Below are 14,927 nucleotides of genomic sequence, written 5' to 3'. Positions count from 1 at the left end.
GAGGCAGGAGACTCGCTTGAGCCCAGGAGTTGGAGGTTACTGTGAGCTGTGATGCCACGGCACTCTACCCAGGGGGATAGCTTGAGGCTCTGTCTCAAAAAAAAAAACAAAAAAAAAACTGTGCTGGGCATGGTGGTTCACGCCTATAATCCTAGCACTCTGGGAGGCCAAGGTGGGTGGATTGCCTGAGCTTACAGGTTCAAAACCCAGCCTTAGCAAGACCACGACCCTTGTCTCTATAAATAGCTGGGCATTGTAGCAGACTCCTATAGTCTCAGCTACTTGAGAGGCTGAGATAAGAGAAGCACTTGAACCTAAGAGTTTGAGGTTGCAGTGAACTGTGACGCTACAGCACTCTACTGAGGGGACAAAGTAAGATTCTTGTCTCAAAAAGAAAAACAAAAAAAACAAAAAACCCCCAAATTTTCAAAACTGCTAAAAAATTATAAATACATGCATATACATATACAAGAATATTTGTTTACTAGAGCATTGTTTATAGTATTTAAAACTTAGAGGCTGGGTGTAATGGCTCATGCCTGTGATCTTAGCACTCGGAGAGGCTGAGGTGGGAGGATTGCTTGAAGCCAGGAGTTTTGAGACCAGCCCGGGCAAGAGCGATACTCCATCTCTGCAAAAAATTAAAAAATTAACTGGGCATGGTGGGATGTGTCTGTAGTCCCAGCTACTCCGGAGGCTAAGGCAGGAGGATCACTCGAATCCAGGTCTTGGAGGTTGCTGTGAGATGATGGTGCTGCACCTTTGCCCAAGTGACAGAGTGAGAGCCTGTCTAGAAAAACAAAACAAAATAACATAGAAACATTACCAAATGTCCACAGTCAGGAGAGAAGTTAGCTAAGGTATTCATTCCATCAATGGAATTCTATTCAACTCTTAAAATAATAATGTGTACCTATATGTGTTGACATTAAAAGATCTTAAACTCGGCTTGGTGCCTGTGGCTCAAGTGGCTAAGGCATTAGCCACATACACCTAAGGTGGTGGGTTCGAATCCAGCCCGGGCACGCCAAACAACAATGACGGCTGTAACCACAAAATAGCCAGGCATTGTGACAGGCGCCTGTGGTCCCAGCTACCTGGGAGGCTGAGGCAGGAGACTTGCTTGAGCCCAGGAGTTGGAGGTTGCTGTGAGCCGTGATGCCATGGCACTCTACCAAGGGGGACAGCTTGAGGCTCTGTTACAAAAAAAAAAGATCTTAAACTCAGTTTAGTAAGGGGAGAGAAGGTACAAACTAATACTATTAGGATCGCATTTTTACTTTAAAAATTAATAAAAAAGAATCGTAAGAGTGTACAAAATGTTAACATAGAACAAATTTATCTCATGCCCCTAGAATTTTTATGGAGATATTCTCTTTCCAGTGGGAGTGGAGATGGGGGAAACGATCAGGTTTGTAACTACAATCTTTATAGAAAAACAGATGGGAATGAAGGAAACATTCAGGATTCATCTGTGGGTTACAGAGAGCAGCACTTCTGAGTAGGTATTAGCACCCTCTGAAGGGTGAAGATTCTTGGGACTCATGAGAGGAGGCGCCATGGTCTAGACTGAATGGGGCAGCTCTGAGGAGAGGCCCAGGTACAAGAGAGTTGAATTCTCAGACTCCCACTTTACTGGGATAAAAATCTTGACGGGGTAGCCTGGCCTCCGTCCCTAGCCACACCATTGAACTTCCCAGACTTGAGATACCTTCTTTCCTCCAGGCAGTTCGGTAAACACCAATTAAGGTTTCAGGATCCTACTCAGAGGTGCCCTCAAATGCTAAGCCTCCTTCCCTTTCTGGAGGTGATTATAATTTCTACTGTAGCCATTATCACACTGTTTTGTAATTATTATTTGTATTTGTCTCTCCCCCTAGACTGTGAGCTCCTCAAGGGCAGGGACCAGGGCTTGTTTTTCTTTTTAACTGCCCCAGCACCTAGCACAGTTCCTGATGCACAGTAAGTGCTCCTTATATCTTGGTTGGAGTGAAGAAGTGAGTGGGAAATGAATGATTTCAAGGGCTTTCATTAGGCTGAGTATGGGGAGATGAAACTGAGATGTGCTGAATACAAAGGGGTAGAGAGCAGACTGGGCATGGGGACAAACTTTGGCACAGCCTAGTGGGTACCAGGCAGACGCTACAGAGTGGGGAGTGGCAGAGGCTGGATTATCTTAGTTTCCAATCCAAAAACCAAAGCAAATGCCACTTTAGGACCAAAACCCGTGTGATTTCTCCATGCTGCTTGGATTCTATGAATGAAATACATTGGGATTGTAGAAATGTTTTGATTCGGGGGAACAGGGTGGGTGGAGGAGAAGCTGTTGTGTGCTGAGATAAAGATTTGTAGTTTCTGGGTATGCTAATGTAGCTGTGAGTTCCCCTTCCAGAGAAGTAGAAAGACCTAAATCTTCAGATGTATGGATCTGGAGGTCTTCAGAGCTGTGTCTGAAAAGCACCCTGGAGGCCAAGCCAGGAGGATTGCTTGAGCTTAGGAGTTCGAGACCAGACTAAGCAAGAGCGAGATCCCCGTCTCTACTAAAATAGAAAAATTAGCTGGGCATCATGGCGGGCACCTTAGTCCCAGCTGCTCTGGAGCTGAGGCAGGAGGATCACTTGAACCCAAGGGTCTGAGGATGTTGTGAACTAGGCTGACGCTACTGTACTCTAGCCTAGACAACAGAGTGAGACTCTGTCTCAAAAAAAAAAAAGGCACTTTCTGTAACTCTGGGCGTCTTCTTAGCACCCCTCCCACCCTGGTCTCAGATCTTCAGAAATTCTAGGTTTGGGTGTATAAAAGTTATTTCTACATGAAGTACTTGCCATTTATGCCTAATTACCATATAGCACAATCATTATGCATACATAGCATTAAATGTGCCTTTTTTTAATTCCAGCATCATTCATTTTTTCAGCAAACATTTATTGAATGACTACCGTGTGTCAGGCACTGGGAATACAAAGACACAGATTGGTCCCTGCTGTTGAGGAACTCACAGCCTAGGTGAGGAGATAGACTAATAAACAGCATATATTAAGATAAGTGTTGTGAAAAATGTATGTATACATTGCTTCATGATCATATAGGAGGTTCTTGTAGGAAAGGGTGGGGGAATGACAGAAATGTTTTATAAAAGGAAAACCAGAGCTATTTTTTAATCAGGAGAGATGTGGAGGGAATGCAAAGTTTGTTTCAATTGGAGGAAACAATATGTGTAAAGAAAAGCATGGAGAAAATGTGGCATTTTCAGAGTTCTGTAAAGAGTTCGTTGTGCTATTGTGAGAGTTCCTGCACAGGAGCAGAGGACAAGTGTTTTTTATGATCATCCAGTGGATTCTGGACTTTACCTGAAAGCTACAGGGAGGTGTTGGAGGATTTTAAGCAAAGATTTTATGATCTGATCTTCCTATTGAAAGATCCCAGAGGAAAGTAAGTTGAAGTGAGGTTTTCATGGAGGCGAGGAAAGACCATCTAGGGGATTTTTTTATAGTCATCCAGGGGAGAAATTACAAGAGGCTGAGGCTTTAGCCCAGTGGGGGTGGGAAAACGACAGTGTGTTAAGAGATAATAAGGATTTTGTAATTCTAAGACTTTTAAAAATCTTTCTGTTTTTGTAATCTCAGTGCTTAGCACAGTGTCTGACACATGGCAGTCTGTAAATATCATTTTGAGCAAAGGGATTGTGACCTATTCAGTTTGATGAAAGGGGTGGGAGAAGAAGGAGGTTTCTGGTCTAGGTAAATAGATGATGCTGTTATTAAAGTGAGAGAGGATCAGCCAGGAAGAGCTTGAATGAAGAGTTAGTTCAGTTTTGTGTTTGAGACATCTGAGCAAAAGGGTACAAATCCAGAGTTCCAGAAGAGTTGGCATAGAACAACAGATTTAGAAGTCATCAACCTGCTGTAGGAATGGATAGCATTGTCCAGGGAAAGTGTCAGTGGGGAGAAAAAGAGAACTCTGGCACCCTGGAGACCCTGGAGAACACAAGCACATTGGGGCTGGTGGAGGAAAAGTAGAGTGGGCAATGTATTCAAGGAATTAGAAGGAAAACCAAGATTCTTGAAAGAATACTTCCTAAGTTAAGTTAGTTACTTTCAAGAAAGATAGACATGTCTGATGCTGCCAAGAAGTCCCAGAAGGAGTGACTGGTTTATAATAGTAGCTCTCTAATAGCAGGGGTTTTTGTCTGTTTTGCTCACTGCTGTATCTTGAGCACTTAGAAACACCCTGGTCATAGTAAGCATTCAGTAATTAACTGTTGAATGAATGAACTGGAAAGGATTCCTTGAATCTACTTAGAGAACCATGGGAGGTGGAGGAAGCCAGATTGTAGTGGATTGAGGGATAGGATGCGAGGAAGTGGCTACAAAAAGAGGAGCTAGGATGGCCAACTCTACGAGCACTTCTCGGCACTGAACTAAGCCTGGATTCACTTGTTGAATCTTTCCAGTAGCCAATCAAATAGGTTCCCATTTTACAGATGAGGAAACTGCAGCTCAAGAGAGGATAAATAACTCAGCCTGGGTCCCACAGCTAGAAAGTATTAAAACCAAGATTTGAATCTGAATCCGAATCCAGGTCTTTCTGCCCTCAAGATTCAGCGTTTTTGCTGCCCAGGTCCCATTTCCTCTACATTTTCTTTGTGACAGGGAGACAAAATAAAGAATCAATGTTTGAGATGACATGCAGTTGAGAGGAAGATTGCAAACATTTTTATGCTAATGGGAAGGAATCAGTAGGAAAAAACAATTTGAAGACTTTGGGGAAAGGGAACATAATTCATACAAGAGAAAACTGAGGAGAGATCCAAAGCACAGCTGAAAGGAAACTCGGTCCATCAAGATGGGGGTGGGAAAAGTCAAGACAGGAGTTTGTTGCAAACATTTTTGTTAGGGGGGCGGGGGAAGAAAGTAGGGGTGGGTGAGAATTCTTTCTGTTGACAGTAAGGGAGGTAGTGATCGGGTATAGACTTGAGGAAAATGGTACAGATGGGAAATAGCTGTTGGAGAAAATAGAAAAAAGTGATGGTGGAGATGGAAGATTTTCAGGGCAGTATCAGGGGCCCTGCCAAGATGAGAGACCATGATTTTAAAGTGGCCCAATCCTGCTGTGCTGTGTTTTTCTCCTTTCCTTTCAATAGGCCACAGTAACCAGGGTCAGGGGCACAGAAGGCAGATGTCAGATTGATCCAGGGTTTAAGGTGTTGCCCACTGTTTGCAACAGAAGAGACGAGACAGGTTCTTGAGAGTATGGCTAGAGTGCATTTGAGTGATGGGCACCAACCACCTCAAGGCCAGCAGGGAAGGAAGTGAGAGTGGGAGAGGGCTAAAAACAGAAGGACAATGGAGGGGTCACATACTAGAGTCTGAAGAAAGTTCCACAGTAGGACTTGGTAGTAAGCAGGTCCTTGTTCTGAGAATTCCATTTCCAGAGATGACCTGTCTCTGATGAACAAGGCAAAATTACACTAAAAAGGAACTGCAAGGGTAGAAAACTAAAGTGACGTTATCGCTTCACTGAGGGGACCAAGGAAGGATGCCAGAGATATTTTTTTTTTATTGTAAACACTTCTCTTCTGTTTGACTTTTTTCAGTTAGTGTGTATACTACTTTTTTATTGTTTTTATTTTTATTTTTATTTTTTTTAGACAGAGCCTCAAGCTGTCCCCCTGGGTAGAGTGCCGTGGCATTACAGCTCACAGCAACCTCCAACTCCTGGGCTCAAGCGAGTCTCCTGCCTCCCCCTCCCAAGTAGCTGGGACTGCAGGCGCCTGCTGCAATGCCCGGCTATTTTTTGGCAGCCGTCATTGTTGTTTGGCGGGCCTGGGCTGGATTCGAACCCGCCACCTTGGGTGTACATGGCTGGCGCCTTAGCCACTTGAGCCACAGGTGCCGAGCCATTTATTATGTTTTTTAATTTTAATTTTTTGTTTTTGTTTTTGAGACAGTCTCATTCTGTTGCCTTCGGTAAAGTGCTATGGCATCATAGCTCACAGCAACCTCAAACTCATGGGCTCAAAAGATCCTCTTGCCTCAGCCTTCCAAGTAGTTGGGACTATAGGCACCTGCCACAATGCCTGGCTAGTTTTTAGAGACAGAGTCTCGCTCTTTCTCAAGCTACTCAGGTGATCCACCCCCCTCGGCCTCCAAAAGTGCTAGGATTACAGGCATGAGCCACCACGCCCTGCCTGTACTACTTTTTTAATTTAAAAAATATATATACAAAAAATATATATATACAAATAAACCCAGGTTTATTCAGAGTAGGTTTATATGAAAGGGGGAACATGAGTTGCCTGCAGTGGTAGGAGGCTGTGGTTGTGGAATGAGTCCTTGGAGTGTATTATCTGTCCGGAGGATACCTCTGAAGAGGAGTATCTGGAATCTGGTCCCACCCTGCCGTTGTTTACAGGGAAGGAAATGGGAGCCCCAAGACTCACTCAGCTTGGCAGCAGCAGAACCAGACCAAACCCATCTTTCCTGATTGCCTAGTCCACTGCTCTGTTCCCCATGCTTCCTCCTGTGCACTAGAGGCTTCAGAACTTCCTGCTTTCCCAGCCAAGCTCGTGGTGCCTGTGCCCGTGATACTGCTGGCTGACCCGGCTGTTTGCCATACCACGCTTCCCATACTCAGCACTTCCAGTTAGTACGTGGGTGTGTATAGAGGCAGCTGCACTGTCCCTGCCTGTTTCCTGCTCTCTTCTGAGCTCAGTGGAGGAGCAACTTGGAGGTGGAAAAGCACAAGGATGATGCTTTATTTACATCCTTTCAAATGACCTAGTGCCCATCCTGTTTTGCCAGCTCTCATGTTGCTGCCTCCCCCAGACCTTCCCTGTTCTAATTTGTTTAAGCAGCAGCCAGGGCTCTCTGTCTACTTCTTTGACCCAAACACAGAGAAATCACTGGGAGCACTTAGGACAGGGATTCTTACTGTGAGATTGGTGGCAGAGAGTGGAGGGATTGTAATTCTGGAAAAAGACTCCTTATGTTAAGGGCATTTTTCTGAGGGGAAAAATGTGCTTTCATTTTTAGCAGATCTTCAGAGGAGTCTGTGACCCTCCCTCTAAACCAGCAGTTTGCAACCTGTGGGTTGTGACCCCTTTGTAACAATGAAAATACATTGCAGCATTAGGAAGGTTGAGAACCACTGCAAACAATTGCAGACTTAGGGAATGGAGTGCAGGTGTGTTTTGAAAAATACAATAACAGCTAAAGAATTAGGTATTTTCCTGTCTTACAAGCAGTAGTTCAGATAAACCTGGTATTTGTGTAGCCTTCATGTTCTGTCATCAGGGCAGGGAGCCATGGTGGTTGCACAGTTGTAATTTCGCCTTATTTGGCAGACTGAGGCCCAGAGGATTAACACTAAAGCCCAGGACTTTTGCCCTCTTTTGGATGCTGCCTGGATAGACATTCAGAGGAGCTCTCCGCACATGATAATAGGGCCCCATGCCCTGTAGAGTGGGGGTGGGGACAAGGAGACAAAATGGTGTATAGTTTTTCTTCCCATCTAGGACAAGTCCTCCTCGGTCTTCCTGTAGAGGTCCTCTGTATAGATGGATTTGCAGAGATAGCCTGTCCACTTGGAGATCTTGGAATGAGCCTACAGATTCTGATTTGAGAGTGGTTTCAGCCATGAAAGCCTGCTTATCGTTTTGCTTGATGGGAGGGGTGCTTATAGGGTTTAAGATAGGGTTGTGAGTTGACCTGGTCCAGAGTTGCATCCAATTCCCTTCTCCCTGCAGAGTTTAGGCAGGTATTGGTGTGGGGATATAGGGCATTTACTGGGAGAGGAATGAGTGTGTTTGGTCCTGATGGTATGAAAGGACCAAGTCTTATTAGGTTTCTTTTTGGCACACCTGTGAGCTGGGGTGCAATGTGTGCTAGTGCTCTGGAGGTTTGAACAGGCTTCCCTGAGATGGTCTGAGGCTTTTGGCTTCCTTCTGCCTGGACATGGGTTGCATTTGGGATTCCATCTTGGTTCTGTACTGTCTCTCCCTGCCTTCTGCTGGGCTGTGCTACCCCTGACTTTGTCGTCCCATGGGAAGTCATGGATGCTGGGTGCCAGTGGGATGCTTATGGCTCCAGAGGAGAATAGAGAGGGGCTCATTACGTTTAGGCTTGGAGCAAGAAAAGCAGAACCACCCTGAAAATCCCAAGGAAGAACCAATAGCAGGGTAGGAAGGGAGAGGGCTTTGGCACGTTTTCTGCATGAGCTGGGGTCTGTAGAGCTATGTTAGACAGTATGTTGACTCGTTCTGTCATTCTAGGTGTTTTCCCCTGCTTGACAGAAATCTACCTTGGGAAGAGGAAGGGAAGAAACAGGATGGGCTGGTGACCATGTGCTTTCTCTGAGGTGTCAGCTGCGTTACCTCAGGCCTTTTCCGTGTGGGAGAGCTTCCCGTCACCTGCTCACCTTAGCTCCTGGGCTTTTACAAAGTTGGAAACCCTTCATCTGGAGCCCTACAGTGCCAGTCTGTGGTGAAGAAGCATATGCACCAGGATGTAAAACTGTTCATTGAGAAAATCCTATCATAAAAAAAGTTTTAGAACACAGACAGTATGTTTACTCCACCATAATTGATTTACATTCTGTTGTCATATAAGCTTCCTCAGGGCAGTAAAAATAGAACCACCCAGGAAATCATAGGGAAGAACCAGGAGGAGGATAGGAAAAGAGAGGGTGTTAGTATTTTGGCTTTGACATTTTTTCCTGCATAGACTGGTGTCTGTAGGCTGTATGAGACAGTATGTTGGCTCATTCTGGGTGACCAGTCTGCCACTTGTACAGAGGTGTAGTCAAGGGCTTGGGACTGTGTGCTTGCTATAGTCCATGGGAAGCCAGAAATGCACAGCCTGGTTAAGAAGAGCTGTCATTCAGATCATTCTTACATGGGTCACATGGATACTGGGGAGAAAGGGAGCACAACTGGAATAAAAAAGTTGACAGATGACTGGGCAATGCCTATGCCAAGGGTAAATGCCATGCCCTCCCTTTCCTTTCACCACAGGTGTGTGAGCTGAGGGACTAGAGCTAGGGACCCTTCTGCAGGGCCTTGGTTTTGCCTATTCTGATGGCAGGTTACCCATACTGAGTTTACCCTGTCTTTGCAGGAAAACGACATGCATTGGCAAAGAAAATATTGGTTGTCTCTGTGGTCACAGCAGGATGTAACCACTTTCCTACTCTGGAATCAGCAGAGAATTGTAAGTACTTCCCTGGCCCTGTCCAAGAAAGGGCGCCTATCTGAAGCTGTAACTTTGGGTGGCCTGGGAACCAAGGGATAACCATGGGAACCAAGTACTGAGAGCCATAGAGGATAGGTCTTTCCCATGGATAAGCTTAACCAGTGTCAGAAGGTTGGCTTCCGAGTATCACACTGGCTATTTACTGAGTGCCACAGGATGCCAGCTTTCTGGACTGAGTACATTTCCACCTTAGTAAAGTGTATACTTTGCTGACTTTCTCTAAGAACTCCTATGTTGGAGAGAGAAGGCTGTTTCCATGGTTTATAATGAGATGATGCTGAGTCATTAGTCTTGTGATTGGCTCCTATCTCCCCTGAGCAGCAGCATTTGGGCACTTCTCCGTCTCCAAAGTGAAAATTCCAGTCTTGGCTTCTTCCTGACATTCTTGGATGAAGTAGCTGAAGCTTTACGAAAAAAGAAAAGGAGGGTGATTACAAAGGCTTTGGGAGCATCATGTCCTGGACTCCCCTGAAAGCATCCCTAGTCCCTTTGCCAATAGGAGACTTCATACTTTCAGCTAAAAGCTGGTAGGATTTCATGTTTCTGCTGGGGAAAATTGGCCCGTGGGGTAGATGGTGCTTTGCAGAGGACTATGCTCCAGCCTGACACTCTAATCAGGTATCAATCTCCAGGGTCTGCAGAGCCACTGTGGTGTCCACCCTCCACACTCTGGCCCCAGGCCTGGCCACCCTGCAGCTGTCCTACTCTGGGATGTCTTCTTATTGAAAGATAAAAAAAATGATACATGATCTTGCTGGGTGTTTTTTACATAGAAGGACTTACACAGAACATCTGGTCTCCAATCTTAGCGTAAACAAACCTTGATTAAATGGAGTCATTTCTGTCATTTCAGATACCCTGACCATAAATGATGACGAATGTTTACTCCTCTCTCAGACTGCCTGGGGGGCTCTCCGAGGTAACAAGGTGGGGCTGATGCAAACAGAGAGAGAAGGATGATGTGAGAATGTTGGTGGGGTGCGGGAACAGAACTTGGAGTCTAGTGAGTATCCTTACTTTAGGAAGCTTTCTTTACGGAGTCCAGTTGGACTGTTTTCCCCATCTCTCTCTTTTTTTTTTTTTTTTTTGCGATAAGGTCTCACTTTGTTGCCCTTGGTAGAGTGCTGTGGCGTTACAGCAACCTCGAACTCCTGGGCTCGAGCAATTCTCTTGCCTCAGCCCCCTAAGCAACTGGGACTATAGGCACCTGCCACAATGCTGGCTCTTTTTAGAGTTGAGGTCTGGCTCTGGCTCAAGCTGGTCTCAAACCCATGAGCTCAGGCAGTCCACTGCCTTGACCTCCCAAAGTGCTAGGATTACAGGCATGAGCCATTGTGCCTGGCCCCCCTCTCCTTATAGTTGTCCCTAGAAGTTAACAGATTTCATCCTATGGGGTGGCAGCAGCTGCCCTGGGCAGGTGCTCTGTGGGAAGAGGAGGAGAAAACTATCATCAACACTGTCTGTCCAGCTCTCACTAACGACACATAATTGGAAAGCTTCTTTTAAAAAGAAAGCTATAACAAAGGAAATAGATAAATGCAAAAAAAAAAGTTAAAAAGATAAGTAGTAGTAAAATATGTAGAATTATATTATTTCTCGGGAAAATGAGGAATTTATTAGCTAACAGGTGAGCAGATTATAGGCCCCTACCCTTCCTCTTCTGCAAGGGTATTTGTTTGCTGGATACAGATTTGGCCAAGCATCTCTACTACTTTTGGTAAAACCTCTGTTGGGAAATGAGGCAGGCAATTCCCAAAGAATCCCACACCTTGCTTTGGTTGTTATACCTTGCCCCTCTATGCTTTGGAGCAACAGCATGCTGACTCCCCTTTCTTCCCTCTTGTACCTTGTATGCAGGGGCTCATGACTAGTAAGGTGGGGGGTGGGGGAATCTGGGAGTCCAGAATGCTGGGTGTCACAGTCAGAGTAGGGAGAGGCCAAAACAGTACACTTAGCAGTCTGCTTCAGATTAGATACTGAGTGGCCACTGAGGTCTCATGGATTCTTTCATTTTGAAATTTGGGGCCTCTGGGTATCCTTCAAGCCCCTTGCAAACTTCTAGGGTTTCTGGAAGTAGGCCTCTAGCTGTTGATAACTTGTAATGCTCTGGACCCATCATACCTGTGCTTGGGCTATGCTTGGGCTGTTCTGGACTCTAGGGGACTGTGTCCGTCCTTCTGGGGCAGTTGCTGCCCACCACACCTCAGCTCCCTACAGCTCTTTCAAACTCTGAAGAGGAAGAGTGGATAATTCTTTGTCCTTTAGGCCTAGCTATGGACCCAGGCTTCTTAGAATCTCAGGCTTATGATCACTTTCTCGCAGTTCAATCTGGGAGAAGAGAGGGGGCCCCTTTTTTCAGCTTTCTCAGCTCCCAATAGGTTTATCCCTGGAAAGCCTTAGCGTTTGCAGGCTGGCTTGTTCCTGCATCTGCTCTCATGAACATGCATCTTGGCCTTTCTTTTTAACATTCTTATGAGTTCAAGGCTTAGGAAATATGGGTAAGAAGTATATGGGTTTTGAAGAACATCAAAGCCTTTTTTTCTACCACCTCCCAAAATAAAAATAAAGCATAAAAATGGATATGGGCTTCCTGGTATCTCTTTTTCATAAGTGTTCAGAATCATCACACCTGTACTATAGCCATTTTCGCCATGTACCCAAATGTTATGCTCTGCCACGTCGGAAACCTTATGAATGGGCACGTTTCTCTCTCTCTCTCTACTTTCTGAGTCTTTACTCTCTCCTTCTTCATAGGTCTGGAGACTTTTAGCCAGCTTGTTTGGAAATCTGCTGAGGGCACGGTGAGCGTGGGGTTTTTCTAATATCTGGGGTTTTCTTATTCATTGATTGATTGATTTTTATTTTTAAGTATTAAGGGGGTACAAATGTTTCTGCTACACGGATACCTTATATAATGTTTAAGTCATGGCTTTTAATATGGCCATTCCCAGAATAGTGTTCGTTGTACCTGATAGGTAAGTTTTTACCCCTTACTCCTTCCCATCCTCACCCCTTCTTGGTTTCCTGTGACATGTATATCTCTTCATGCCCATATGTGCCCGTCGTGTAGCTCCCAGTTTTCTATCTCTGGATTTTTGTTCCAATGTGAAGGACCCTGGAAAAATATTGTTTTGCCTTAGACCCCTAGTAGCTTGAGATAGCCCCAGCAGGAGTGTAGGAGGTGATGTGGATGGAAAACTTGTTTGGTAGATTTGATCTGTTTGGAATTACTGTAATCTGGTTCCCCTGAGTCATTATTTAGTAATGACCTTGAGGCCACACTGTTTTGAAAAAAATAAACATGGTAACAGTCAGGAAAATCCAGACTTTGTAGGCTGAGTATTGTGTGGGACAGTTGTATTTGGCTGACATGGGAGAGTTCCTCTCTGAGAAGGTGGTTGTTATGCAAGATAATTACCCGAGAATAGTCACAGTTGGACTTTCAGAGATGTTGGAAGAGTTTTCCTCATCCCCCTGTACCCTCATAGGAAGCTCCCTTTGAGTCCTGACGTCTTCTGTTTTGTCCACACAGTTCTATATCAACAAGACTGAGATCGAGGACTTCCCCCGCTTCCCTCACCGGGGCTTGCTGTTGGATACATCTCGCCATTACCTGCCTCTTTCTATCATCCTGGACACTCTGGTACCCAGGCCTTCAGGCCTTTATTGCACTTAGGGTTCTGGGGTGATGGGGTAGGGGACCGGCCAACTTCCATATTCTTAAAGACTTAAAGAGGGAATGCATATAGCTCAGCTCTTGGGGAAACATAGAAGGTGAATTGCTCCAAGACTCAAAAATAACAAGAGTGACTTAAATCTACCCCACTGGCTACTGTGGACCAGTGTTTAGGCTGGTTCCAGGGATACAAAAGGCATTTTGGGCATTTGGCTTCGTTGGCCACATAGAGCTGATTTCAGTCAGGACAAAGTCATAGGAGAGAGATGGTCAAAGCCTTAGCTAGGGAAGTTCCTACTCTCCTGAGGTTGATGTGCAATCTTCTCTGTCATTTGATGCTCCACATCACAGCCTCTCCAGTTTCAGCCTCAAACCCCCAAATAATGTGCTTTTTCCTTTGCTTCTCTGGTAGAACCAAAGGAGTCAACACATTCTCAGCCTTGGCTTCTGAGATGTTAAGTTATGGGGCTACTGAGTTTTCAGCCAGCCTCACACTTCATATAACCTGACCTCTTTGTCTACTTGTCCTGGCAGTGGAGGCCCATTCGTTGTCTATGGCAAATGTATCCTGCTTTCTAAGTTTTCTTACTCTGTAAACTATCTTCCTCTTCCTCATTTCATGCTTGTCTTTAAAAAACAAACAAACAAACAAACTAGCTTATAGAACCCACCACAAATGGCAGGAAGAAGTGTTGATCTTGAGGCTGTTGGAGGGGTATGGGAGACTCCACTGTACCGTGGTAGCTGCAGCCCTCCTCTCAATCTGGCCAGAATTCATCTCAAAAAGAGGAAAGACCACTCTGTCAGCCATCTCTGCATATGTCCAAGAAAAAGAAGAAATGTGCTGGGTCTTCCCCCCCATGTCAGGCACTCCATGGTGGGAAGGTTTGATAGAGAGACCCTATGAACGCTTCCCTGGAAGCTGGGCAGGAAGAGCCTGTTGAGGTGTGTGGAGCAGCCTGCCCAGATTTTTGGGTTTGAGGCTGAAACTGGAGAGGCTGTGATGGGTTCACGGTGTGTGCTCTGACCCACAGGATGTCATGGCGTATAACAAATTGAATGTGTTTCACTGGCATCTGGTTGACGACCCTTCCTTCCCATATGAGAGCTTCACTTTTCCAGAGCTCACCAGAAAGGTATGTCCCAGTTTTTCCCAGACGAACTTTATAGGCTGATGTTTGAGCCTGGCTTTGCTGGCAGGAACGATGGCTCTTATTCTAAACAGCCAGTTTTAGACAGGCATATTGACGTAGGCAAAGAACACTCACTAGATTTGCAGTCAGGAGACTTGAATTTAAGTCCAAACTTTGCCATCGATTTGCTTTGTGACCTGGTCTGATTTTCTTTTTATTTATTTATATTCTGTTAAATGGGCATAATAACTACCTTGTTTATCTCCCTGGCATTATGATATTCAGGTAAAACAGATTTGATAACTTGTGGAATATTATGATGTTATGATAAAGTTTCTTAAAAATAGTCCCTCATAGCAAAGGGCTATGGGCAGGTTTTCTGATACCTGGGGAGTCCTTTGGGTATACTGAGTATCTTTTATTGTGCTGGCCTTTATTGTCTTGTGCCTTTCAGGGCTCCTACAACCCTGTCACCCACATCTACACGGCGCAGGATGTGAAGGAGGTAATTGAATACGCGCGGCTTCGGGGTATCCGTGTGCTGGCGGAGTTTGACACTCCTGGCCACACTTTGTCTTGGGGACCAGGTAAGAATAATGTCTGAGGTTAGAGAGAGTCTGCTAGTCATCCTCAAAGTGGGACTTCAGGGCATTGGCTCTCAGATGTGCCATGTCCCAACTTTGGTCCTGGAAGAATGTTTTCTATCAACTTCTTCCTCTTAGGAATTAAATAGGAAGAACTTAACTTCAGGCAAAGGACACCACTTTTTACTATCAAAATGTGGGCAGATTGGCTCGGCGCCTGTGGCTCAACCGGCTAAGGCGCCAGCCACGTACACCCAGGGTGGCAGGTTCGAATCCCCGGCCC

The 14,927-nt window shown here is 45.3% G+C and overlaps 1 protein-coding gene across 1 annotated transcript in view; it reads left to right on the top strand.

The window, feature by feature from the left end:
* The window catches only part of HEXA (hexosaminidase subunit alpha), a 34,710-nt gene that overhangs the window by 12,019 nt on the left and 7,764 nt on the right, over positions 1–14,927 (top strand). Inside the window, exons 2-7 of the mRNA XM_003784481.3 lie at positions 9,117–9,209; positions 10,105–10,170; positions 12,006–12,052; positions 12,784–12,894; positions 13,962–14,063; positions 14,515–14,647. Of these exons, the coding sequence (XP_003784529.1) occupies positions 9,117–9,209; positions 10,105–10,170; positions 12,006–12,052; positions 12,784–12,894; positions 13,962–14,063; positions 14,515–14,647 (552 nt within the window). The remainder of the gene's footprint in view (positions 1–9,116; positions 9,210–10,104; positions 10,171–12,005; positions 12,053–12,783; positions 12,895–13,961; positions 14,064–14,514; positions 14,648–14,927) is intronic.

This window comes from Otolemur garnettii, unplaced genomic scaffold, assembly GCF_000181295.1.
Source record: "Otolemur garnettii isolate 467f Iridium unplaced genomic scaffold, OtoGar3 scaffold00011, whole genome shotgun sequence".
Taxonomy (NCBI): domain Eukaryota; kingdom Metazoa; phylum Chordata; class Mammalia; order Primates; family Galagidae; genus Otolemur; species Otolemur garnettii.
Note: the sequence above shows the minus strand (reverse complement) of the source record. Positions and strands in the feature narration are given on the sequence as shown.